General features: G+C 33.1%; 1 protein-coding gene across 1 annotated transcript; it reads left to right on the top strand.

Annotated features, from left to right (window-relative positions):
- Positions 1 to 18,760: 18,760 nt before the first annotated feature.
- AGP9 (arabinogalactan protein 9) lies at positions 18,761 to 24,192 on the top strand. Its single transcript, XM_028262669.2, has 2 exons — positions 18,761 to 19,636; positions 23,884 to 24,192. Exons 1-2 carry the CDS (start codon positions 19,064 to 19,066, stop codon positions 23,965 to 23,967), a joined length of 657 nt encoding a protein of 218 aa, XP_028118470.2. The 5' UTR covers positions 18,761 to 19,063; the 3' UTR covers positions 23,968 to 24,192.
- The last annotated feature ends 2,703 nt before the right edge of the window (positions 24,193 to 26,895 follow it).

The following is a 26,895-nucleotide window of genomic DNA, read 5'->3' as shown; positions in this document are numbered from 1 at the left end:
ACCTCTTTGTTTCTCGATGCATCTTCTTCGGCTCTGGCGTACTTTTCAATTCTTGCCATGAGTTCTTCTATGCTTTTTGACAATGTTTTTGCCAAAGACATCCGTAGCGGGCAGTCATCTTTCAGGCCGTTCTTGAAAGATACGACCGCTACCTCTTGGTTGCATTCGGGTATTCGGTTAAACACTTCGTAGTACCTCTTCGCATAGGCCCTAAGGCCTTCTTCCTTGGTGATTCTTAGAGCCATCAAAGCATCAACCCTCAGGGGTTGCAGCTTGTTGGTCACGAACCTGGCCACAAACATCTCGGCCAGGTCTTCCCATGTCTTTATGCTTCCCTTTGGTAATTTATGGAACCAATCAGATGCAATTTCCCCAAAGGATGAGGGGAATACTTTGCAGAGCAACGGCTCGTTCCCGCTATATAACGCCATTGAATTTAGGTATAGTCTAACATGAAAGTTTGGGTCTGACTTACCATCATAAATTTGAAACCTCGGCATACTGAACCTCTTTGGTGGTTCGAATTTGTCCAGTTCCACCGAGAAGGCTGTCTTCGGTTTTACTGGGGAGTTTACCTCGGCTTCAACATTCTGCTGCCTCCTTTTTAGGTAGTCCCTCAGGTCTTCTTTACTCCTCCCTGGAGCTCGGCTGTCTATGGATTTTAGTCTTTTTGGTACGCTGCTTTCGGCCTCATGGTGGGCCCGTTTGGATCTTTCTTCATGGGTTGTGTCAAAGTAGAGTGCTTGCCTTTGAACATGCCGATGTTCTTTGGGCTCTGGATTCTTCATGTGGTGCGTCCTTCGGGACTCCTCTTGCCTCGGCTCTTCTCATCCGACTTCCCTGGAAGGCCGGTGAGAATGCCTTCCGCTCCTGGTATGCTGAGGGACGTCGGGGATTGTTTTTCTTCCGCCCTTCTGGGCGTTGGTTGCTGGCATCGGTGTATCTTGCAGCGGGTATGGTGGCTGCATAACATTATTCTGCATCATGAAGTTGACGACTGACTGAAGGTCTGCCAACTTGTTCGCTAATTCTTTTACTTCCTCATCCCTCCGTAGGCATCTGTCCCTCCATACCTGGAGGTTATCTTCATTGTAGTACTTTCCTTGGTCTGTCCTTTTTGACGTGTCGCCTTCCTGGATGACGTCTTTCTCTCTGTGACCCTGGTCACGGGCTTCTGTATTGTGGTTGTCTCCTTCAATGTCAAGGTCAATTGGTCCGCCACTCCCAGCGGGAGCGTCATCCCCAATATTTTCCTGCTGTCCGTTACTGGCCATCTATTCTTCCTTCGTTCCCACAGACGGCGCCAAATTGTGTGGGTGAAAATCTGACCACACTGCCTGCTTAGTGATCAACTGGAGAGCACAGACAGAATAGATGGCTTCAGCAACCTGAAACAGAAAGAAAAGGCTCCGGCGGTGGTTCTTCCACCCGGGGGCACTCCGACGATCAAGTCAGTATATCTCTCAAAGATAATCAAGTGCAAAACTTAATACTCAAAACATAAATTGCATACCTTAGACCCATGGGGGTGCCTCTCTTTTATAATATACTCAATCCAAGTCCTACTAGAAGTATGACTTCTATGAACTCCAATTTAGTGCTTACTCTGGACTCTTTAAGAGATAAAGATAAACTCCCTAAGAGCTTTATCCTTTTCTTGGTTAAGTCCCCTCTTCGTCTTAGGACTCTTGTCCTTTATTCGCTTTATCTCGGATTCCGATATCTTCGGAGATAACCTCGGCCTTGTCGAGATCACCTCGGCGTTACGACCAGGACACGTGGCACCTCGGCTGACACGTCGGCGTCACCTTGCCACGTGTTGGTACTCAGAAAATATATCCCCACATAAAGTATTAAGATTCAAATTTAGTTTTTTATTTTAAAAATAAATTTCCGCTCATCGCACAGCTAACCTGCTAATTTATATTATATATCAAAGAAAATCGGGTTCTAATAAGAATGGATGTGAAAACTTCAAGTGCTGAAACTAAATTGTTTTATTTTTATAATTTAAAATGTAAAAAAATAAAAATGTATTAGTTAGTTAATTAAACTAAAAAAATAAAAAAAAAAGTTCTAATTATCTATTATTTCAAATTTCAAAATTCAAATCAATGGTAAATCACTCTCGCTCTTTCTAAAAATAATATTGATCAAAATAATTTAACTAATAATATAAAATTTCAAAATTTAAAACAATATGGTAATTCATCATTTTCAAAATAATACTGATCAAAATAATAAAAATATATAAAACTTAAAATTTTTAAAAATCTTAAGATATATTCGATACTCAAATTTTTTTCAAGTTGGCCAACTTTCTCCGTGTAATGGTGCAAGTGTCTCTCTCCTCTCCTCTATTTGCTAATAGTTCAAACTTTTTTCCTTTGTATTTTTTTTCCCATAAATTTTTGTTTCCATGTGATTCATTTTTTCTTCGTTTGATTTTTTTTGAGGTCACAACTCTCTCCAAATGTAATGGTGTAAAGGTTAGTCTTATTTTGTTAGTTAATAGTCCAAACTTATTTCAAGAATTTTTTTTTTTTATTTTTGTTTGTGTGTCTTTTTTTTAAAAAAATTTGTGTACTCTTTTTTTTTTTATTTAATAAATTGATAGTAAAGATATAAGTGTTTAGCTATCTTTGTTTTGTAAGTTGATTGCAAGCTTCTTCTTTTTTTTTTTAGATGCTTGTGTAATTTTCTATGCACAGAGGACATTTTTTTTAAATTTTTATTATTCAAATTGTTGTTTTTATTTTTTTGATATATGTAAATTGACAATACAATTACAAGTATTTGATGGGAGATGACATATTACATTGTTAATTGTGATTTGGCCATTTCATAGGAGATTAATTATAAATATAAAATAAATATATTAAATTAGACAATTATAATCCAATAATACATATGTGAAAACCTAACAACTACCAAGCACACAAATCTCAACAACTGATGCAAGAAATAGTTCAAAATGAAAAGAAATAAACAATTACATACAATCTTTATAGCAGAGAAGAAATAATCAATCTTCGTCGTTGACATGAAATAATCCACCCTACAAATCTGAATATGAGTATACACAAATAATCAATTGAGCTAATATCTCATAAGTTAAGAGCGCCTTACATTGTTCTCAAGGTCGATGTACTAATATCCCATTAGTTTAGTTTGTTTGTTACTCTGTTTTTGTTTTTCTATTTTTTATACATTATATGTAGAGCAAATTATGTTTGTAGTTCCTATAATTTATTTCTTGTATCAATTTGGTCCATATAGTTCTAATAGTATCAATTTTGGCCTCCAATTTTTCATAATGCCTCATTTAATCCAATTAATAGCATTTATTAAGACTTTCGACGAAAATTAAGAGTAAAATGGTCAATTAAAAAGGAAGTAGACCATTTTAAATGAAACACTAATCTCTAAATCACTTTAGGAATAGTGAAAAAACTATTTTGGTCTCTAATTTCGGACAAATTTATAAAGGAGCATTACTAATTAGACTAAATTAATATAACATGAAAAATTTAAGATCAAAATCGATACAAATAAAATTATAGGGACCAAATCGATATACGAGGCAAATTGAAAGGACAATTAATGTAATTTGTCCTTACTTTTAAATACAAATTTCTCATATGAGAACACATGTATTTCTTTTCAATATTGTTTACACAATCCACCTATACAAATAAATTCACAATAATTAAATTGTTCTTTCATATTGATATTTACACTGAACATTAGTTAGTTTAAAAAAACTTATAACTTTTGAAATGTAACAAAAATAATTAAGAGTAATGTTAGGGACACCAAATTTTCTACCAAACAAATGACTAAAATGTCTCACATGGGCCTATGTGAGACATTTGATCATTTATTTTGTAGAAAATTTAGGACCTGTAGCATTTTTCAATTATTAATATAGGTGATGTTAATGTTGAACATTGATTGGTTTAAGTCTTCAAATATATTTATTAATTATTGATATAATATGTAAGGGAAAAGATTGAGACACACAATAATACCTACAATGACATACTAAATTATGTGTTAAATTTTGATTTATCTGTAATTTAACTATGTAAGATCAAATTTTCTTATTGTGTCATTGTAAATAAATTATGACACTTAAAATTATCAATATGTAAATATAATTTCTTAATATATAATTCGTTTACTATGATTTTATGTTCATTGAGATTGTTTATACTCAAAATTATGTTTGAATATAAGATTTGTGAAGAAATTTTTAGAGAAAAAGGAAATGATAATAAAATATGAATGAAACTTCATTTTCTTTTCTTTATATTTTCCTCATAATTTTGTTTCTTTTAGCAAATTTTTATTCAAATCTTATATTCAAATACAATTTAAACTTATAATTTTTTATATAATATTGATTTAAGGGTAATAAAAAAGAGCATCTCATTAGAAGCGGTTTCTTTCATTAGAGTTTTAATACAATGACAAAAATTTGCAAATATATATAAGTTTATCCGTCTATAACACGGATATTATATTAAAAATTTGCAAATATATATAAGTTTATCCGTTTATAACACGGATATTATATTAATAATTATAATGTGGAAACAGTAGCAGCATGATATGGTGTGCATCTGAGGTGGCAGGCCAGATCTAGGAATATTTTTCTGAATTTTATTTAGAAGGCCGGTAGGGTCCATCACCCACCACGTCACACAAGCTCAGCACTGGTGATAATTTATCATGAAAAAGAGAAAAAGTAAGATATAATTATGGGTTGTTTTTTTAAAGTTTTTTTTTTTTAAATGAAAAAAAATTAGAAATTCTCTAGATGTTGATTTGTGATTATGAATCAATTTTAAATAGTAAACAACAATTCCAATCAAACAATCAAGACAAATCGACACAACGATTTTACGTGAAAAAACCACAATTGGACACCTCCAATTGCGATAAAAAACATCACGGGCAACAGCCACAAAACAATCCACTAAGAAGATATAAAGGAATTACCCACGTATACTCTCAATTACCTAGAGAATCCACGCCCGGATTGAACCAACATCTATGTGTCTCTTCCAACCCCGTCTTCACCTCGGAATTGTCTTGACGATGAGCCATTCTAGAATCCACCAAAGCTTCAGACTCGTATTCTCCAAAATCCACCGAAGAACAACTCTCTCTTTTGTATAGAATTAAACAAACAATCCTTTGATGTAAACTTCTAAAACCATGAGTTGAATACTCAATCAAAACATCAAAGAAAACTAACAAAATATTTCTAGAGATAAACCTTAATATCCAAAAAAAAAATCTGGAGAAGTAATCCTAAAATCTGACAGAAACCCGTACTTATAGAAATCTGGGACTGCGAAGCTCGCTCGAGCGAGGAACTAAAAATGCGTGTTTTCCATAAGTGGCTTCGCTCGAGCCACGCACCCTTCGCTCGAGCGTACATTCATCTCTTTCAGGTTTTTACACAGACGCAGCCATCGCTCGAGTGAGAACTCCGTCGCTCGAGCGAGCAAGGGCGAACATGCAACTTCGAATGCAATTTTGCATTTTGCTTCGAGGGCGTTGCTCCTCGACCCCGTCTGGGCACTGTCCCGGATCCGCCAAGGGGCGCTGCCCCCTGGACCCCAGCGAGCTGACCAGGCAGCTCGATCCCCGTCATAATCAGCGAAGTGGCAATCTTGAAAGTATTAACATCACAAACTTCTCAGCAAGGCACAATTTGGATTGGATTCGCATCTAAACACTCATAGCTTCACTGAAATAAAAAATGCGAAAGCAAGTACAACTGAAATGTGACAACCCTCACAACTGATTAGTGCTAATCTATGATTAAGCATGTTAACTGACTGATTGACTGAAAATTTGAACTGATTGATTGAGTGTGTTAGTTAAATGCATTTCTATCTGTTTGACTGTTAAATGATCTGTTCGTGTTTTATGTTTTAAACTGCAAATTGAAGGCCTTATCGGTGGCCGAATCTGAAATTGATTAATGTTTTATGCTAATTAGAATTTATGTGATTTTATGGTATATTTAATTGAAATTTAATTTGGTATGATTAAATTAGATTAAATAAGGTTAATTTACAAGAGTTGGACTTATTCACCAAATTGCCATGATAGTGGGCCACTTATCAATTCATATTTGAAGCCTTTTACATACTGATGCATCACTTGTTCTCCATTCTCTGAGACCAAACGTGTGAGAGAACTAGAGTGTTGGAGACTTTGAGTTCAACTAGAAACCTTGCTTGAATTTAGAAGAATTGAAGAGAGAATTGCCAAATTGAACTTCTAGACTTGGAATTGGAGACCTAAGGTATGACATTTACCTTCTTGTTTGTGAATTTTCAGTTAATTCATGCATGGCTCATGGTAATTTAGTCATCTAAGTCTAGATTTGGTTTACAATGTTGAATTGAGAGCTAGATCATGCATGCATGCTCTTATATTGAGGTTTTGAAGTTGTTTTCATGGAATTTGTTATATGCATGTCCTTATCTTGATTTTAGATCATGAAATCATCTTGTTCTTGAGGAAATTGACTCTTTTGATCAAGTATTTAAAGCTTTAAAGATGTTTAAATTCTTGCATGTTATGTTTGATCATGTTCTTGAAGTTTTGCTTGAAAATGAGTTTCATTGACTCACCCTTGGGCTTTGATTTTACAAATCGATCTTCAAAACATGTTATATTATGGATTTAAAGTGTTTTTCCAGAAAATGGGCCCAAGAGGTTGAGTTTTGATGCATTAAAATTGAGTTTTGAGCTTGAGGTTCGAATATAAAATTTCTAAATTTTGGACCCACGCTCGAGCGAGGAACTCTACGCTCGAGTGTACACTCTGAATACATGAAGTCCGCTCGAGCGTATATAGTGGAGCTCGAGCGTGAAATTCGTGTATCCAGTACTTTGCATGCGTTTACAGTCCGCTCGAGCGGGAGAATGCACGCTCGAGCGAGGACTTGTGTCTCACGCTCGAGCGAGGATCGAGCGCCCGTCGAGCCTGATTTTTGTGCATCCAGTACTTTTACTGTAGCTTACAATCCGCTCGAGTGACGGAAGTCACGCTCGAGTGAAGCTCCTTTGTCTGCGTGTCCGCTCGAGCGTAGAAAGCCACGCTCGAGCAAGATCCTTGTTTTCTGAAGATTCTGAAAAGTGTTTTAAAGTGCATCTTTACATCTTCTTTCCATCCTAGGCATTCTTAGGCCTAGTTTAAGGCATCTTATGAAGATATTAATGTAGAACCACACCGAGGCAAATTTGGGATCAAGTTATTATTTCCCAACTGTGTAGCTTAGTGTGTGTTCGTTTTGTAACTGTGGAGGGTTGGCATCCGAGGACGTGTACTAGCTTATCTGTAGCCCAGAACTCTGTGAGTAACAATGTTGTAAAGATATGTTCAATTGAGATTATTTTCTGAACAAATGACTGTACTGCTTTATGAAATGACACTGTTTACTGAATGAATGTTTGTCCTATTTGTGAACTGTATTCGTGGTATCCATGGCAATTTACTATTACTGAACTGTTACTGCTACTGTTACAGAGATCTCTGTCGGTTCCCATGTTGGAACCACCACTGTTTACTGATATGATGGCCATCATTGACTGCTCGGTCTGTTAAGACCTACTGTACTGTTTTGTTATTGGATGTACCACATATGACTATTATAGTTTCTGAATTACTGTTATGGCATGAATTATGAGCCACAAACTGAATGACTAATATACTGATAAATGACTGTTTTCAATACTGAAAGGATATTCATTCTTAACCTCTTTATGCATATGTTATTCACTGGGCTTTAACTTACTGTTTATATATATATGTAGGTGTCCAGGCACCGAATTGAAGCTAGGGGCGTTGGGTTTAAACTCCTTTTTTGTCAAGCCAACCAACGTGCCTCACTGCGAGGTTCCAAGTCCTTCAAGCTAGGGCTTTTTGGGGTGTTTTAGTTTTCCCCCTTTGTATCTGGTTTTGTAACACTGTATAGACTAAATAATATGTGTACCTGTACTGTACTGTTATGGTAGGGATTTGGTCCCTAACCTGAATATCTGTATATGATGTATGTACATACTGTTTTGTTTTGAATGTGAATATGTTTTAAAAAGTCTTTTTGCATACGGACTGTCACAGCTCATTGAACACCTTTTAATTACTGTTTTGGCTTTCGCCAACCCATGTACTCTGTATTACTGTTCTACTGTTAAGCAGGCCTTCGGTAATCTCGGATTACTGGCCGGTTACAGTGCTAAACCCATAGAGGCGGGTTTGGGTCGTGACATAAAAGGAGTTTTGTCAAATGGGATTGCCAAGAATAAAAACCTAACAATCTCCCCATTTGGCAATGCCATAACAAAACACACCTAACAAATAAAATCATAATCACCCCAACCTATTACAGCCAACAAAAACAAACTTCTATCTCAAAGTCAAGATCTGCAAAACAGCTATTAGTGCCACAATCTCCAAAACAACTATTAGTCCCACAAGAATATATGAAAAAGCAATAGACATATGACACGATTATCTTGAAGCATGAGATGGAAAACATGAATAGATGCAACTTAGAGATTTTAAGAACATGTAGCATGATTAGATGAAAACTAAGACTCATGAAAAACAACTTTCTCCCCCTTTTTGTCACGAATTGACAAAGGAAGCTCAATGAACTAAAGCAAGATCTTAAACCGCACACGCAATGATATAATGATGTAAATATCAGGAGCATGCAAGAAGAAAATAATACGCAAACAGCGCATAACAACATGCAAAACAACTATAGCCAATCTCCCTTACCAAACAAATCAAAGTGATCATGCTAACAAACTCTTGTACTGAAAAACCAAACTCCCCCTTACTAAAAACAATGAAAATACAACTACAAACATGGAAAACAATGAACAGGAAGAAAACGACAAAAATAATATGGTGAAGCAAGCAGGGAATTTCAGAGTTGTACCTTAAAACACACAAGATTATTCAAGAAGCACAATTACTTGAAAACACAATGTGCACAGCCTCTAGAAAATTTCTCATAAAAGAAAGTGATGCATTATGTGAAAAACATAGATCCCATGAGAAAAGTGTGTGTGTGACTCTTAGAGTTCGACAAACACTAGATTCAATCCTAGTAATTATCTGAAAGTTGAACCTCTGGCAAGAGAATCTAAGCACAACAAAGGAAAGTCAAACCACTAGGAATCAAGGGGTATTTGGTGAGTAAAAGCGGAGGCTCCCCCTCAATCAATGAATCCTTTATTTTTTTTATTTTTTTTCACATATTTTTCTTTTCTTTCTTTTGCACATCTTTTTTTTTTCTTTTCCTTTTTCTTTTTCTTTTGTACACTCATTGGCGGCTGACACGCTCAAGTGCATGGAAACCGAACCAGAGAAGCATGGATATAATAAGGATGGCCTGGTTGGTGACTTTGAGGTAGCCTTTTCCTCATGCCTGGACTACAAAGAATAGAGGGGAAAGCCGTGGAGATGCAAAAAGATGAAAGATGGTTCAGAGACTCAACATCACCCAAGATATGCTAGTATAGGTCAATTTCTCTAGAAACGCAAAAGATCAATAACAGAAGTCCATAGAGAAAAAATAATCATTAAGGCGGAAGACTCCAAAATTTGCTAACCCAAGAGTGTGTACAGAATGAGACATACTAATCAAAGAACACACACTCCAAAATGAGTAATGACCACAGAAAGTACACACATATTAACATGTAGTGGATATTCTTATCAATTCCAATATGCACCAGGGGCCACTCAAAAATTTTAAGCCTGCAAAACCATACTAAGAAAATCTTTTTGTGTGTTTTTTTTTTTTAATTATTTTTTTCTTTTTCTAAACAAAGCAAGATAGAAAATGAACATGCACACATTAAGTGACTAAAAAAAAAAACGCACAGAAACCTAAAAACTAAAAAGTATTAACAAAAGTCAAGTTTTCGCACCCAAACCGCTTTAGTATGAACAAAGTTGTGAGAATTGTGGTTTTTGGATGGTGTCTTGATGTTGTGGTTGCCTTCCCCTTCAATGGGAACCCGTCTAAACTTGGTTTCCAACTTCCTATGTCTAGGTCTAGGCAAATACAAACTCACTCCAAGTTTGGTCTCAAGCTGATCAAAATAACGATGTCTAATATGATCTTTAACCTCTTTACTACCAATGAAGTGTCTCCTACCCCACGAGATGTTAGAATTTCTTCCATCTCTATGAGACACTTTCCCATGCAACTTATAACAGTAAGGGCGAATATGACCATGCATACCACAATGATGACAAATAAACACAGGGCCTACATGGTGTACCTTCTTTTCTTTGACCTTACCAACTTTAGGAAGATTGAGAAGTCTTTCTTCTTGTTGAACCTTGTGCTCCCCCTACCCTTGAGCTCTTGTATCATGAGATGTGGATGCACTCTGTTTTTGCTCTTTGTTATTACCAAAACCAATGCCACTCTTGTCAGAACAAATATGTTGAGACCCAATGATATTGTCCAAAGTCTTTGATCCTCTGTTCCAAAGACCAATGGTAGCCATAGCACACTTGAGTTCTTCCTTTTTCTTGATCATTAGTTCTTCCAAAGCAACTTGAGACATCTCGAGAGTTTCAACTTTTTCTTCATATGTTGCATAGATTTGCTGTAGCTCATTCCTCTCTGTCTCACAAGTCAAGAGTTTTGCACAAAGAGCTTGTTGATTATTAGTTATCTTGATGGCATCAATCCTAGCCTCGGAAATCTCCTCATTTAGTTTGACATTCTCACTTTCACATGCCTTGAGTTTCATAGTGAGTTTGTCATTCAATTTGGATAACTTAAGAGACTCCTTATACAACTTTTCATAAGCTTGCTCAAGCTCTTCATCATCACTTCCCGAGGATTCATCATCAGTGGCATTCTCAACCGGGCTCTTCGGATACTGTGTTCGTCCTTCAGTTTCGAAAGCCGCCATGAAAGTAAGGAATTGTTTATGTCCCTCTTCGCCTTGATCTTCGTTGTCACTTTTATCTTCATCGTATTCTGATTCATCATCCCAAGTGATGGCGATGGCTTTCTTCTTCTTCAAACGAGTGGGGCATTCTGAAGCAAAGTGGCCAAATCCTTGGCATTTATAGCATTGGACTCTTTCAGAGTTCCCTTGTATCTTTCCTTTCTCCTTCTTGGCTATAGAATTAATTTTGAGTTTATCTTTGCCTTTAGATTTATGAGTATGAGTAGATTCCAAAAGTTTAGGATCCTTTTTCAGAAAAGATTTTTTAAATTGTTTTATAAAAGCATCTGTAATCTTGGAATCTATCTCACAATCCTCATCAGAATCCTCTTTAACTCTATGAGCACTACTATAAGTAATAGTATATTTTTGTTTCTTGTTAAAATTCCTATGTGCCTCATAAATTTGGAGATTTCCAACCAAATAATCTAGCTTGAGGTTATCAACTTCTTGAGCCTCATCAATAGCCGTAACTTTTGGTTGGAACTGATCGGGCAAGGACCTCAAAATTTTTCCTACAATCTTGGATTATGGTATTTTTTCACCTAAATTGAAGCTGGAATTTACAATGTCACTCAACTTCGCATAAAATTCATCAAATGTCTCACTATCTTTCATTGAAAGGTTTTCGAAACTAGACATAAGCCTTTGAAGTTTTGAGCGTTTAACAGAAGGAGTGCTCTTATGAATAGTTTGTAAGATATCTCAAGCTTCTTTTGCGACTTCACAATTACAAATTCGACTAAACTCTTCAGGTGTGACAACGCAAAAGAGAGAATTGATAGCTTTACTATTCCAACTACTATTTTGGTAATCAATTGTGTCTCACTTATCGATTGGTTTGGAGAAAATTACTCCATCAACTGTAATCGTCGGTTCAGTCCACCCATACATGACAGATTGCCAAACTTTTTCATTAGTAGATTTTAAAAACGATCTCATCCGAGCTTTCCAAAACAAATAATTGGATCCGTCAAGTAGGGGTGGTCGAACCATAGAATTTTCCTCACGAATTGAATCTATTATCACAAATTAAACAAGATCTCACTCAAAAGTTTTAAAAAACAAAAGAGCGACCTGCTCTGATACCAATTGAAAAAAAACTAGAAATCCCCTAGATGTTGATTTATGATTATGTATCAATTTTAAGTAGTAAACAACAATCCCAATCAAACAATCAAGACAAATCGACACAATGATTTTACGTGAAAAAATCACAATTGGACACCTCCAATTGTGATAAAAAAAACCACGGGCAACAGCCACAAAACAATCCACTAAGAAGATATAAAGGAATTACCCAGGTATACTCTCAATTACCTAGCGAATCCACGCCCGAATTGAACCAATATCTATGTGTCTCTTCCAACCCCGTCTTTACCTCGGAATTGTCTTGACGATGAGCCACTCCAGAATCCACCAAAGCTTCAGGCTCGTATTCTTCAGAATCCACCGAAGAACAACTCTCTCTTTTGTATAGAATTAAACAAACAATCATTTGATGTAAACTTCTAAAACCATGAGTTGAATACTCAATCAAAACATCAAAGAAAACTAGCAAAATATCTCCAGAGATAAACCTTAATATCCAAAAAGAAGATCTAGAGAAGTAATCCTAAAATCTGACAGAAACCCGTACTTATAGAAATCTGGGACTGCGAAGACTGCGAAGCTCGCTCGAGCGACGACTCTCTCGCTCGAGTGAGGAACCAAAAACACGTGTTTTCCATAAGTGGCTTCGCTCGAGCCACGCACCTTTCGCTCGAGCGTACATTCTTCTCTTTCAGGTTTTTACACAGACGCAGCCTTCGCTCGAGCGAAAACTCCTTTGCTCAAGCGAACAAGGGCGGACATGCAACTTCGAATGCAATTTTGCATTTTGCTTCGGGGGCGCTGCCATTCGACCTCGTCTGGGCGCTGACCCGGATCCGCCAAGGGGCGCTGCCCCCTGGACCCCAACGTGCTGACCGGGCAGCTTGATCCCCGTCATAATCGGCGAAGTGGCAATCTTGAAAGTATTAACATCACAAACTTCACGACAAAGCAGAATTCGGGTTGCATTCGCATCTAAATACTCATAGCCTCACTGAAATAAAAAATGCGAAAGCAAATACAACTGAAAGGAGTTTTGTGAACCGGGATTGCCAAGAATAAAAACCTAATAGAAAAAATATGATAAATTATATGGTATAAAATAGATTAAAATTATCTTCCCAAAATAGTCCTATATTAAGATTACATGCCTAGAAAAAATAATTTAAAAACATCTAAACTTTTATTTATGTTGTTGAGATCTCAATTTGAGATAATTTGAGGAATATGTGAAGTCGAGTTTGGCGTTGCTACTGCGTATGGTGCGCAGTAGTAACTGTTGCGTGTCTTATTAGGCTAATTTCAGGGCTTAATTCGATAATTTGAATCATTTACATTTTAAAAGGCATTGAATAGAATATATCTATTAAAAATCATGTCAACTGGATATCGTTGGCCTTTTTATCGAATCACATTTGTATTTATAAAAAAAAAAGATAAATGTAATTTTAAATATAAAACTCAATACAAATGTGATTTGATGAAAGAGATAACGATATCCAATTAACGTGATTTTTTACAGACGTATTATACTTGATACCTTCTAAAATGTGTACGGTTTAGATTATTGAATTAGACCCTGAAATGAGCCCACAAGGTGCACAACAGTTGCTGAACCCCAAACTATGTAAATTCTATTATGAGTCTTATTTCGATAATTTAAATAATTTATTTTGTATGACTTTCAATATATATTATTTATAAAAAAAAATTAAGTTAATTCGATAATCGTAACTTTTTTATTTTATTACATCTGTTTCTAAAAAAATATAGGTGATTTATTTTAATAATATAATTATCGTCCATTTTTTTAAAGATAAATGCAATAAAATGAAAAAATTATAATTATTAAATCGATCTAATTTTCTCATAAATAATATATATTGAATGTCTTATAAAATAAACGATTCAAATTATCAAAATAAAATTTGTAAACCCTTCAAATTCTCTTACCCTTAAAAAATTACTTAAAATTTTCAATCAATTGACAACATTCATATGTACCCACAAAAGGACAAGTTTAAAATTGTATTATATATTTAACATTTTTTAGGTAATAATTTGATTTTTTTGGGGATACTATATTTTTTGTTGGAAAAAATTTATTTACATACTATGCAAAATCTTAGGCCAAGTTTGGCATGATTGAAAAAAGACAAAAAGTCACTATCCTATTTAAGTCACATCATCTTATTTAAGTCACATCACCTCTCTAACACATCACTTCAAACTAGGGGTGCAACTCGGGCGGGCTCAACCCGAGCAACCCGAGCCCAGCCCGAGTTTTTTTAGGGCTTGGGCAACTATATCTTGCAATTTGGACGGGCTTGGGCAACATTTTGATGCCCGAATTGCAATTCGGGCCGGGCTTGGGCAGAACCAATGGCCAACCCGAGCAACCCGAACCCGAATTGAATTTAATATATTATATAAATTATATAATATATATATATATAATATATAATATATATATAATTTAATAAATTATATAATATATATAAATTAAGTAAAAGAGTTTGTCTTAATTTTTATTTTTTATTTATTTTTTGGTTAGTCTTCTATTAAGTAAAAGAGTTAGTCTTAATTTTTATTTTTTATTTATTTTTTGTTAGTCTTCTACCTTTAGATTAGCATCTTTTATGTCTACCCTTAGATCTACCTACAGGTTTCTGGACTCGGGCAATTCGGGTAATTCGGGCAATTCGGGCTAACCCGAGCTCAAAATACAAAGCTCGGGCCGGGCTTGGGCAGCAATGCTCGGGTTCATGGTCGGGCTTGGGCGGGCTTGGGCACTGCCAAATACAATTCGGGTCGGGCTTGGGCAGACCCCCAACCCGACCGAACCCGCCCGAGTTGCACCCCTACTTCAAACCCAACCCATATTTCATAAAAAGTCAAAAAGTACACTTATTTAGTCTTCCCAAACTAGGCCTTAGTATATATTATTTGTGTCATAATCATATGTTGGGACATAAACTGTTTGTCCAAAAAAATCAATTGATTTTAATTTCTGTATGGACATGGTAGGCGCTGTCACAACACTCGTGCTGTGATGGCCCATTAACTGAGTTTATGTTGATGATCTGAATCGTTCGTATTATAAAATTTGTTAAACATATTATTCATAAAAAATGAGATTAAACGGATATGTATAATCCTCAAGAACCAGCCATAATTATTTTCTAAAAGATTATCAAAATCATATTAAGCATTTATTTTTTGAAACATAAATATGCTTTGGTTTATGAAGTTAAAGATATTTAATTAATTTAATTTTTTTAATAAATAATCTATTTAATAAAATTATAAAATAAAGAATTCAAAATATCAAAAATAAGTTGAACACGAGTCCTTCCTCAAGGGCCCACAGCACAGTGCTGTGATGTGCTTAGGCACACAACACGAACCATAGACTCGTCTCTGTAATTTGTAATTGTAGTTTTATTAAAAAAATTAATATAATTATATAAAAAATATAAAATTAGTTTTATTTATATAAATATATATATCTCTGTATTTTGTTATTGTAGTTTTATTAAAAAAATTAACATAATTATATAAAAAATATAAAATTAGCTTTATTTATATAAATATATATATATATATTTAACTTTTTAAAAAAAGAGTAAAACTTTCGTTATATTTACCACATCATTGGTTATAAGACGTGTTTGAAAACGTAATTAACGTTGCGTTTGGTATGAAGTTTTAATCATAATTTTATATTCATATTTGAGTGTGATGTTTGGATATAATTTTAAAAAATTAATTTTACACTTATTTTTGCAAACTCGTTTTAGGCGGGACTTTGAATTGTGAAATTTGACCTATCTGGTTGTCCTCACAGACGTCCAACTAGTTGACCGGCAGGTTGACCAGAACAATATTCTTTTTTTTTTTGAAAAAATTGGCACATGTTATTTTTTATATTTTAAATAAAAAATATTTTAAGAATTTTTTTTAAATTTTTTTATGAGCTTTGAATAGAATTTTGGGTTATGCGTTTGGTTATGAGTTGTACGTTTTTGAATCAAATATTATTATATGTCACATCAAAAATTTCAAACTCAATTAAAACCTCTTTTAAAAACTCATAACTAAACAAATTTTTTACACTCAAATCATAATTCCAAAACTCACAAACTTAAAATACAACTTCATTCTCAAATCATAATTTTAAAATTCTACCAAACGCTACCTAAGTTTTTAACCAAGTCTTCGTTTGGGATGTGAATTGATTTTTTGACTTTTTGATTATTTTAGTTTGAGGTTAACAAGTCTAGTTTGTAATGACTTCTTGGCTTTTTTAAATTTTGTGAGATAAAAAATAAAATAATTATGATTTAAATATGATATTTTGTTTTATTAATTTTATTAATTTATTTTATCTTTTTGTGATTTTTTTAACCCAAATATGGCATGTCAAATATAGCCTAAAAGCTAAAAAATCACAAAATTTCAAATAATTATCTATATTTTTTCTTTTACGTATCTTTGTACAAGAAAATAAAAAAATAAAAAAAATTCCAAACGCCTCCTAATTATATCCCATGTCATTAGGGCTCCGTTGGTTTTTGGGGGGGGGGGGGGGGGGGGGGTTAGAATGTAGGATGGGATTAGAATAGAGATGAGGTTATTTAGGATTCGTTTGGGACGTTGGTTAGTTTTTTTATTTTTTTGGCTATTTTAATCTGGGGCTAAAAAGTCTGGTTTGGGAAGGGTTTTTAACTTTTTTGACTTTTTTGATTTTTTTGTGAGAGAAAGAATGTAATGATTATGTGTTGAATGTGATGTTTTGTTTTATTGGGCTAAAAAATCTATTTTGTTTTTTGTGACTATTTTAGCCAAAAAAAACCCTCAAAACTTACTTTCCAAACATAGACAATGTTGTGTTTGCTTGTAGAGTTGGGGAAGAGATTATGATAGATGAGGGGATTAAGATGGAGGTTGAAAGGGGGATCGAGATGGAGGAGGTAGAGGTGGTATTAGAAAAACAGTGAGGGGATTAAATTTTTTTTTAATTTTTTTATTTTTTACATGTTGGGCATTTTTTTAAATATTAATGTTTAATTTTTTTATATTTTTTTATTTGTTTTATTATTTTATATAAAAATATTTTAACAATTCCTACACTAACAACTATCATCAAAATAAACACAATTTTACTTAATCCCCTCACTATCAATCATCTCACTAACAATCCTTTCACTATTAATTCTCTCACTATAAATCCCTTTCATTCTACATCTGAAAACAAACGAGGCCTAAATGCTTTTTAGTTGAATGATTTCATTACTACAGACTTATTTGAGAATTAAATATTTTAGTCTAAAAAAATTACTAGGCATATTTTGGTAACATGATTAAAAAATCAATTTTTTAGTTTTTTTAAGTAATACCACTTTTTTATTTTTTTATATATTTTTTAATAAGTCAAAAAGTTAATTTTTAACTTACTTTTTAAAATATAATAAAATAGCCTGACTTAATATCGGTTACTAATTTTGAACTGATTAGGCATGAACAAAGTTTGAATTTAAAGACTTAATTTTATTAAGAAAATTCCGACCATTTAGGCAATGGATTCATTTGAAAAGCTAATTAAAAGCCAACTTTCAGCTGTTAATCCATTTTGAGCCTTCTTTTGGAAAGACAAGATTGAGGTGTTTTTTGCTATTTTAATCACAAAAAATAAAATAATTTTTTTAATTTAATAAGATAAAATATCACATCTAATTCATAATCATTATATTATTTATTTCACAAAAAGTTAAAAAAGCAAAAAAAAATCCAAAACCCTTCCCAAAGTTTTTTTAGCCTAGGCTAAAATAGCAAAAAAAATTAAAAAATCAAAAAACCAACCCATTTCTCAAACCAAGCATGAATCATATCACCTCTCACATTTTTTATCCATCAAAAGACAAAAAAGTCAAAAAATCTAAAAAATCAACTTTTAACAAACTTTCTAAAATATCCCAATATATTTAGTGAGTGTTTGAAAAGTTGTTATTTTAATAAGTTATTTTAGTTTTTAGCTATTTTAATAGACTAATTTTTTATTTAGTTGGATGTGAAGTTTGTGAGAAAAAAAGTGAAATGATTATGAATTTAATGTGATATTTTGTCTTATTAATTATTTTTATCTATTTTATATTTTTATAAATTTTAGCTCAAAAAGTCAAAAAATAACATTTGCCAAAATTAATTAATTTATTTTTTATTTTTATTTTTTCTCTAATTGCACACTGCCACTGGCTTGTTAAATATAAAACAAACAAGGATATTGGTTTATTTTGAAAATTTAACTAAAAGTTATTTTTAATTTTTAACTTATTTTAAATTATATTATTTTTTATTTTTTTATATATAAAAAAAGGGTAAATTACAAACACCTCCCTCGAAGTTTGGTGAAAATACAGATTCTGAGGTTTGAGAAATTACAAATTGTTTCCTGAAAGTCAAATTTACATAATAAATTAGGAGAAAATCTGTATGAAAATAAAAATCCTAAAGAATAATTTATTATGAAAATATAAACTTCAAAGGACGAAATATAATTTCTCAAACTTAAAAAAAAAAAATTATATTTTTATCAAACCTTGAAAAGTATTTGTAGTTTACCCTTAAAAAAAAAAAAAAAACTTTAAATCAACTTCCTAAAACAAACCATCGTAAAAAAGAAAAAAGTAACAACAAAAATAGCCTCTGGCGACTCTACACGATAATTAATGTGATCTGGGAAACTGTGATCAGACGCTACACAACAGGTGTCCTCCGGTGTGGGCCATGGTGTTGTTGATAGAGGTACAACGCTTCAAAGATAGAAATTTACACGCCTATTTATACACTTCCATATCTCTACCTTCCTTTCTCACCTTCTCTCTCTCTATCTCTAGTCTCTAGCCTCTAGTGCGCAGGTTAAAGTGAGAGAGAGTGCGCACGTTAAACCAGTGAGGCCATGGATACGGATCGCAGGTCCGTCTTTGTTGTAGCTTTTATCTGCATTGTCGTAGCCGGCGTTGGAGGTCAATCTCCGGCCACATCTCCGACTGCAACTCCGGCACCTCCTACTCCTACTACTCCTACAGCTTCTCCTCCTACTTCAAATCCAGCACCACCGACAACTCCTGCTCCGACCACCAGCCCCACGGCGGCGCCACCTCCTGTGGTGTCCGCTCCGCCGGTTTCAGCTCCACCACCGGCCACTCCACCTCCAGCAACTCCACCACCAGCTACTCCACCGCCAGCTACTCCACCACCGGCAACTGCACCACCAGCTACTCCGCCTCCGGCCACTCCACCACCGGCTACCCCAGCTCCGCAGAGTCCTCCGCCTCCTCCACCATCTCCTCCGCCTCCCGCACCGTCGCCTACGCCAGCTGTTCCACCTGCTCTGGTTCCGGCGCCGGCTCCAAGCAAGAAGCCGACATCTCCGGCGCTGTCTCCGCTATTGAGTCCTCCGACGCCGCCTACTGGAGCTCCGGCGCCGTCTCTCCCGACTACATCGCCTGCACCATCTGCTTCCGATCAGGTACGTGGTGTTTTTTTAGGTTCACTCGTTAATGACATTTTGCTATCGTGCTCCTAGGTGTAGTGAGCGCTCGATCTGTTCGATCGAGTAGAGATCTGAGCATTTTAACTAGTGGTGTTGTATTTACAGTGATGGATCACAAATCTAAGTCCCAAAAACAAGCTAACTATAATTTTTAGTTTAGTTAAGTTCAAGTTTTCAACAAACAATCGATCTTTGCTAAGACATGGGGTGTAGGCGATAATTATTGGGTAGTTTCCGAGCATGTGGCATTTCGTACGGGGTAGGTTGAACCAATGGCGTTGCGGCAAATTTTATGGTGTGATATGATAACCCGTTAAGTAATTAGGAGATATGAAAGGACCGAATAGGGTCGATTGTGTTTTTTCATTTGTCGGGAGCATGTAGGTTTTCACTAGTGTTCGAAACTATTTAATAATTTTTTTAGATAGAGTAATTTTTCTCTGCTTGTGTTTTAGAAAATGGCTCTGTTTATACCCTATGAAATGTGTGAACAAAATATAATTTGATATTGGTTTAAACCAACAGTCTCTCATCTATAAAGACTATTGACACTGGCCAAAGTTGTTGATCTAACTATTTTGAACCAATCAAAAATTGTGTTTTGTTTACCTAATAAAGTGCTTGGGCAAAACACAATTTGTGATTAGTCAAAAATAGTGGACTCTCATCAATCGTATTGATGGTACCAGAGTTGTAGACATAACTACTTTTTGAACCAATCACAAATTATGTTTTGTTTACGCACTTTATTAGTTGTGGGAACAAAATCAGACCCCTGTTTTGTGTGGTCCTCTAATTTTATATTTTGGGTCTTTTAGTCTAAAAAATTATTGCATATCCATAGGGTAACCATGTACCAATTACAGATAGTTATATCATTACGTTGTCTCTCAAATATTAACATAAATATGATGAGATTGCACTGTCTAAACTAATCACAACAGAGGAAGGTATCACCTCAACATACCCTATAAACATGCAAAAATTACTCAGCTCTTGAGTGGGATAAACTTTGTATACAGTTAAGGTATTTGCCATGTGGTACTCTATTTTAATGTGATTGGTTTATATAGTGGGATCCATTACTTTTATGTTGGTATTTGAGGAGACAACATGAGGAATAGCTATTGGTAATTGTTGTAGGGTAATATCATATGGTTATGTCTTATTGAACTTGAGTAGAGATAATTATTTTGTAATCTCTGAGTACTATGTTGCATTATTCTCATGATACTCTCAACTAATGACACAATGAATACTTTATAAATGAGACAATGTTGTTCCACCTTTGGTAAGTAGATGTGAGACTAGTGATGACCCACCTACTATTTTTTGCGGTTCATCATTTGTCAGGAACACAACGTACAGATATTCTGGGACTACCTAATAATTTTCCTTGGGCTAGGGTGGCAATCGTGTTGTCTTGGTTGTGCCTGTCCTGCTATTTCGTTTCTTGTTAGAATTTTATCAATATTAATCCTATTCATTTATTTTTTCACATCATCGTATTGTGTTAATGTGGCATATGAATTTTTTTTTTATCATTTGTTAGAAATATTAACAAATGCAAAACAAAAATAATCTGACATAAGTGATTTAAACATTCTCATGACTTTAATAAAAAAATAAAATAAAATGTTTAACTAGTTTTTTAGTAAACAACTTCATGTTATGAGAGTTTGATAGTTCACCTGACTTGTTTATTTTTTTAGTAATCATGTCTTGGCATAGGATTCGTGTCGAAAATGATCAATCCTCACTGCTAACTTCTTGTACAATCATTTCATGTTAAACTTCTGACCCTCTATCTTGAGTCCCTTTGGATGTAGATAGTGTGATTGCAGCCGGTTGATTAGATGTGGAGAAGCTTATGTGGCTTGCTTGGAATGATGCTTTTTTTGATAGGAAAATGGTCCTTTGACCTAGGGTAGAATGAGAAGAACAAAAAAATGCTAAAGGCAATGTAAAATCATAGCTAGGGTCCAATTGTAGAGCAGTTATTCGGTATACAACGCAGCAATGCCATAGAGGGCATATTGGAACAGGTGTCACTAATTAATAGTGTGGATGCCCCATGTAGCATTGCCACATGAGACGCTAAATAATTTTTGCTATTATAATCACTAGTAATTAGGTTTGGTGCTAGTTGACCAAGAAACCACATGTGAAATGTATAGTGGTTGAGGAACTTGTTGGCACAATAACTAAATAGCCAGCTTGATAGCTAGTTTGATGGAGTTGAGATTTTGAAGATTGACTTACTATTTTAACTAAAAGTTAGAGATAACTAGTCTGATGGAAATGCCCTTAGTGCTAAAAGTTCTGATCTTAAAGTAATCGTGTGGGATAAAGTTGAACTTGATTTAACTTATTAAAATGTTGCTAAGTTAACATTTACATGAGTGCACAATGTTGATGTTAAAAACAGCTCACTAACTGGGCGCCATTCCACGAGCCTATGAGAGAATCTTTAAAAAAAAATGTAACTAAGTTGATTAAGCTAGCTAAGCTAGCCAGAGTTAACAAATGTGTTAGTGTCCGAAAAATTTAACAAATTGTTTAACATGTCGTTTGGCATTGGCTAATATAGTCAACTTTTTTAGCTTGAGACTTTTTTAGCCTCGTTTGGTTTTTGTTTTGGGATTTTTTTGACTTTTGTGAGAGAAAAAGTGTAATGATTATGGAAAAAAGTAGTATTTTGTCTTAGTGACTCATATAGCGTATTTTGTCTTTTTGTGTTTTTTTAGTCGCAAAATCTTAGCCAAACGAGGGCGGAGTTGTTAAAAGTGCAATTCATGTGCTATTTGTTAAATGCTGACACTAACATCTCTACTAACACATCCAATGTTGATGCCCTTAAGAGCATTTGTCGTGGATAAGTTAATAGTCATGTAGTGCCAGTTTATGTAAGTAAATGACATGTGCTTTTTGAAGCTCCAATGTATGTAAGCTAAATTATGTGTTAAAACTTGTTATTCAGTAAGTCATGTGTTAATTGTGGCTAGTTATTTAGTTAGTCACAAGGATGATTTTTTATCTTTTTTAACAATGAATGGGTTGGTTTAGGATGGGGCCTGGTGGTAGTTAGTGGGTTGTTTTTAGCTGGTCTATTGAACTATTAATGGGCATGTTAGCTAGTTGATACATTAATGAGTTAAATTGGCCCATTTTTGTTGATGTGTACACTTCAATGCATATTTTTGGCCACTACACATTTTGAGGTCCACCTTGGTAGTTTGTGGGGCTATGCCTAAAGCTGGACAGTGGCTCTTTAGTTTAATTTGGCCAGGTTGAGATGAAACAAATTTGTAACATTACTCTCCTTTGTGATTGGTAATTCCATTAGGGTCTGTCCAAAGCAATGGATTCCAATAAAAGAACCAATTAAAGAAGAGGGTAATGTTCACCCACCTATTATTCTCAATAGTATTTAAGACCACACATTTGTGTATGTCTTGCGTACATAATATCTGTTATTACTCACAAAAATGTGTGGTCTCAAATGTTATTAGGGCAATACCACCGACAAAGCTGGATGGATAATTGCTTCAAAAAAATAATAAGGGTGGCTCCTAGTGTCAACATAGCCCTGCTATTGCCAGGATCATCTATTTGTGCTGGATACACTCTAAATCAAAGATACAACCAAACCCAAATGTGTCCTATGAAAATTACTGTATTCTCTTTGAGTATTATCTCAATAGTTAGGAACGGAACTAGGAGGCCCTGCCCTATGTGAAGATTATTGTTTGCCACAACACTTTAAAGAATATATTTTTCATTTTATACGGCAAATCCTCCCAAAAGATAATGCGCCCCTAATTAGTAATAAAATTCTAATTACATCCTTGTCAATAGCCCCAAACATTCCTATTAGCACATAATAGTTTCTTGGTGTGCTAAGATAAAATGAAAGTATTCCTCTTATTTGGCAAGGCTTAAAAAGCTTGCATTTTGGATTTTTGTAGGCCAAAGATATTTATTAAGAAAACTCTTTAGCACCTAAGCTTAAAAACTAGAGAAAAGGTAATGTTTTTGTTACCTTTACAACCTGAATGACTGAAAGTCATAGTCTCTATCATATATATGTGAAAACTAATTTGTATATTAGAGAGGGTAGAACAACTAATTTGTATCATTTCTTTTCTGTGATTTTTCTCAAGCATGACTTTGTTCTTTGCTTTGCTGCATCTTCTACTAATCCTAAAATCTTAACATTGCAGAGTGGAGCCGAGAAGTTGTGGTGTATGGAGAAGATGGTCGCGAGCTTGATCTTCGGATGGGCACTCCTTTGTTTGCTATACTAGAAGGGAGCTTTACCTTTCTATTTTATGTTTTCATTATATTTACTATTTTTTGTGATGATATTATTAGTACTGGTTGGTCATTTTTAGTCCATATGGTGATTGGAGCAGAGAGAGTACCCTGTATTTGGGACTTACATACATTGAGTTGGATTCTTTGGGAGATTTTTGAGGGGAGCTTTTGTATTGGGGGAATTTTATTTTGAATGATTTACTATATTTTAGTGACTTGTTTCTCTCGTGATTTCCTTTAGCCTGTTTTTGTATTGTTATATAACTGCCACTTTTAACATTTATTATTACTTAAGCGTGATAAGATGCAATTTTTTTTTAGAAATTGTACTATAAATTTCAACTACTAAAAATTGTCCTAAAAATATACATGAAGTTAGCACAGAAACGACGAATATGTTTATTCACTTTTGACGATTTGGCCCAGTGTTTAGAAGATAAAAAAACCTCTTATTGTAACTTATCTGGATGTAATTACATGTACATGTTCTACAAAAATCTTTTTGGGCTTATGTTTTCCTAAACAATCACCTTGCTTGTTTTTACTTTTCAAAAAATATTTTTTAGAAAATTTTACTTAATAATTTTTTCGTGTTTTTTTTTTATTTTTATTGAATTTTTTAAATATTTTTAGTAATTTTTTTATTTTTTAGGCGCGCTTAACATACACCTTAAAAGTAAAATAATTGTAAATTTTTTTTTTAAAAAATTTTTATTAAATACCAAAAATATAAAAAAATACAAGAATGTAATATATTTTTATGTATTTATTAATTTTTTAAAATATTTTTTTATAATTTTTTTACTTTTTAAACATATCTAAGTAAGGTGTATTTAAAAAAATAAAAAATATTTAAAATTTTAAAAATATTTATTAAAAATAAAAAAAATATGAAAATAAAAAAAAATTAATTTTTTAAAAATTTAATTCAAAAAATTTAAATCAAACACACTCAATTGTATTTTTTTATAGTTGATATTTATAAAATAAAATGGTGTATTCGCCGTCGATTGTGTTCATCCAAGTTATAGCCTTACAACTGCACACAAGTGGACCTGTTAACAGTTTCTGAAAATTCTTTTTAGACTTGAAAATATTTTTAATCTTTAAAAAATAAATGATATTTTCCGTCAAATGAGTTTATTTTTTTATTGACATTTATTTTTTTGTTGTATCAAATATTAAAAATGAAGGTAAAAAATTTATTGTCATTTGTTAACGATATTTTGGGCTATATTTTCCCTAAGTTAAAAAATAGGAGAAATTACAAAAATCACCTTAGAATTTGACCTTTATAAGAAAATAAATTCTGAATTTTTAATTGCCAATTTAAATTGTAAATTTTTTTACTTATTTTCAATTTAAACCATTTAACTATTTTTATAAAGTAAATTACATAAAAAAAGGAAGATATTTTAGCAATTAAATTCAATGAAAAATTATAGTTTAGACATTTTATATATATGTAAATTGAGTTTAATATATAAAATATTATTTTTTTATCAGTTTTACTTAACAAAAATAGATGAATAATTTAGATTTAAAACAAATCAAAATATTAAGATATAAATTGATAAAATTGAAAACTAAAAGTTTATTTTATTAAAAAGCTCAGAGCCTAATTTTTTTTTTTGTTGGTAATCGTCCCTTAAAAATATATGAATGGGCGGGAGTGCTCTTGGAATTCGACAGACAATATACAGCCCAAGAAGCACAGATTATAGCTTGTGGGCCGTTGAAAACCATTTAAATTATAATAAAGGCCTATATCAACTCCCTCCCTCTATCTACACATTTATAAGATTAAAACTTGCATAAACAAATATTCCCCCAAAAAATAAACACATGCATATCTATTTGGCTTGATTTTTTTAAAAGTATATTTAGACAAATTTTTATTTAAACCATTTAACTATTACTATAAAGTAAAATTGATAAAAAAAACAGATATTTTAGTCATTAAATTTAATAAAAAATGATAGTTTATACATTTTATATATATTTAAATTGAGTTTAATATCTAAAATATTATTTTTCTATCAGTTTTATTTAGGGTTAATTACACTAATAGTGTCTATAGTTTGGAACTTTTGTCATTTTGGTCCCTGACTTTTCAATTGTGACACATTTGACCATGAATTTTGAATCTTGTTCTAAATAAGGACAATTGAAAATATCATTAGATTTTTCAAGGGTAAAATCATCAATTTGATAAAATATAAACTAATTTGACAAAAATAAATGTCGAAAAAATATTTTTAATTTTTAAAAAATTATTTTTATCCACCAATGATAAAATTATGTAAAATTAATAAAAATTACATGATTAATTTTTTAAAATTAATTTTACATGATCATCTTCCAAATACATAATAAAAATTAATTTGGTAAAATAAATAAATAAATGTCTAGAAGATTTATCAATTTTACATAATTTTATTTTTAGTAGGTAGAAATAATTTTTAAAAATTCAAAAATATTTGTTTGACATTTATTTTTGTCAAATTAGTTTTTATTTTATCAAATTAACAATTTTACTCTTAAAAAATCTAATGATATCTTCAATTGTCCTTATTTGGAACAAGATTCAAAATTCATGGTCAAATGTGTCACAATTGAAAAGTCAGGGACCAAAGTGATACAAGTCCTAAAATATAGGGACTATTTGTGTAATTTGCCCTTTTATTTAACAAAAATAGACGAATAATTTAGATTTAAAACAAATCAAATTATTAGGGTATGAATTGATAAAATTGAAAACTAAAAGTTTATTGGGGTTTTTATTGATGAGTGGTGATTTAGGGTACTAAATTTGAAGCTCTAAAAACACCACTAATGAGGTGGCAATGTAAAGAAAAAAAAATAAAACAAAACAAAAGCCAAACTATCACATCAGTGGTGGGATCCACTTGATGTCA

The sequence above is a fragment of the Camellia sinensis genome, chromosome 2 (genome assembly GCF_055761805.1).
Source record: "Camellia sinensis isolate YWXY chromosome 2, ASM5576180v1, whole genome shotgun sequence".
NCBI lineage: Eukaryota > Viridiplantae > Streptophyta > Magnoliopsida > Ericales > Theaceae > Camellia > Camellia sinensis.
This window is presented reverse-complemented; position numbering and strand designations above follow the sequence as displayed.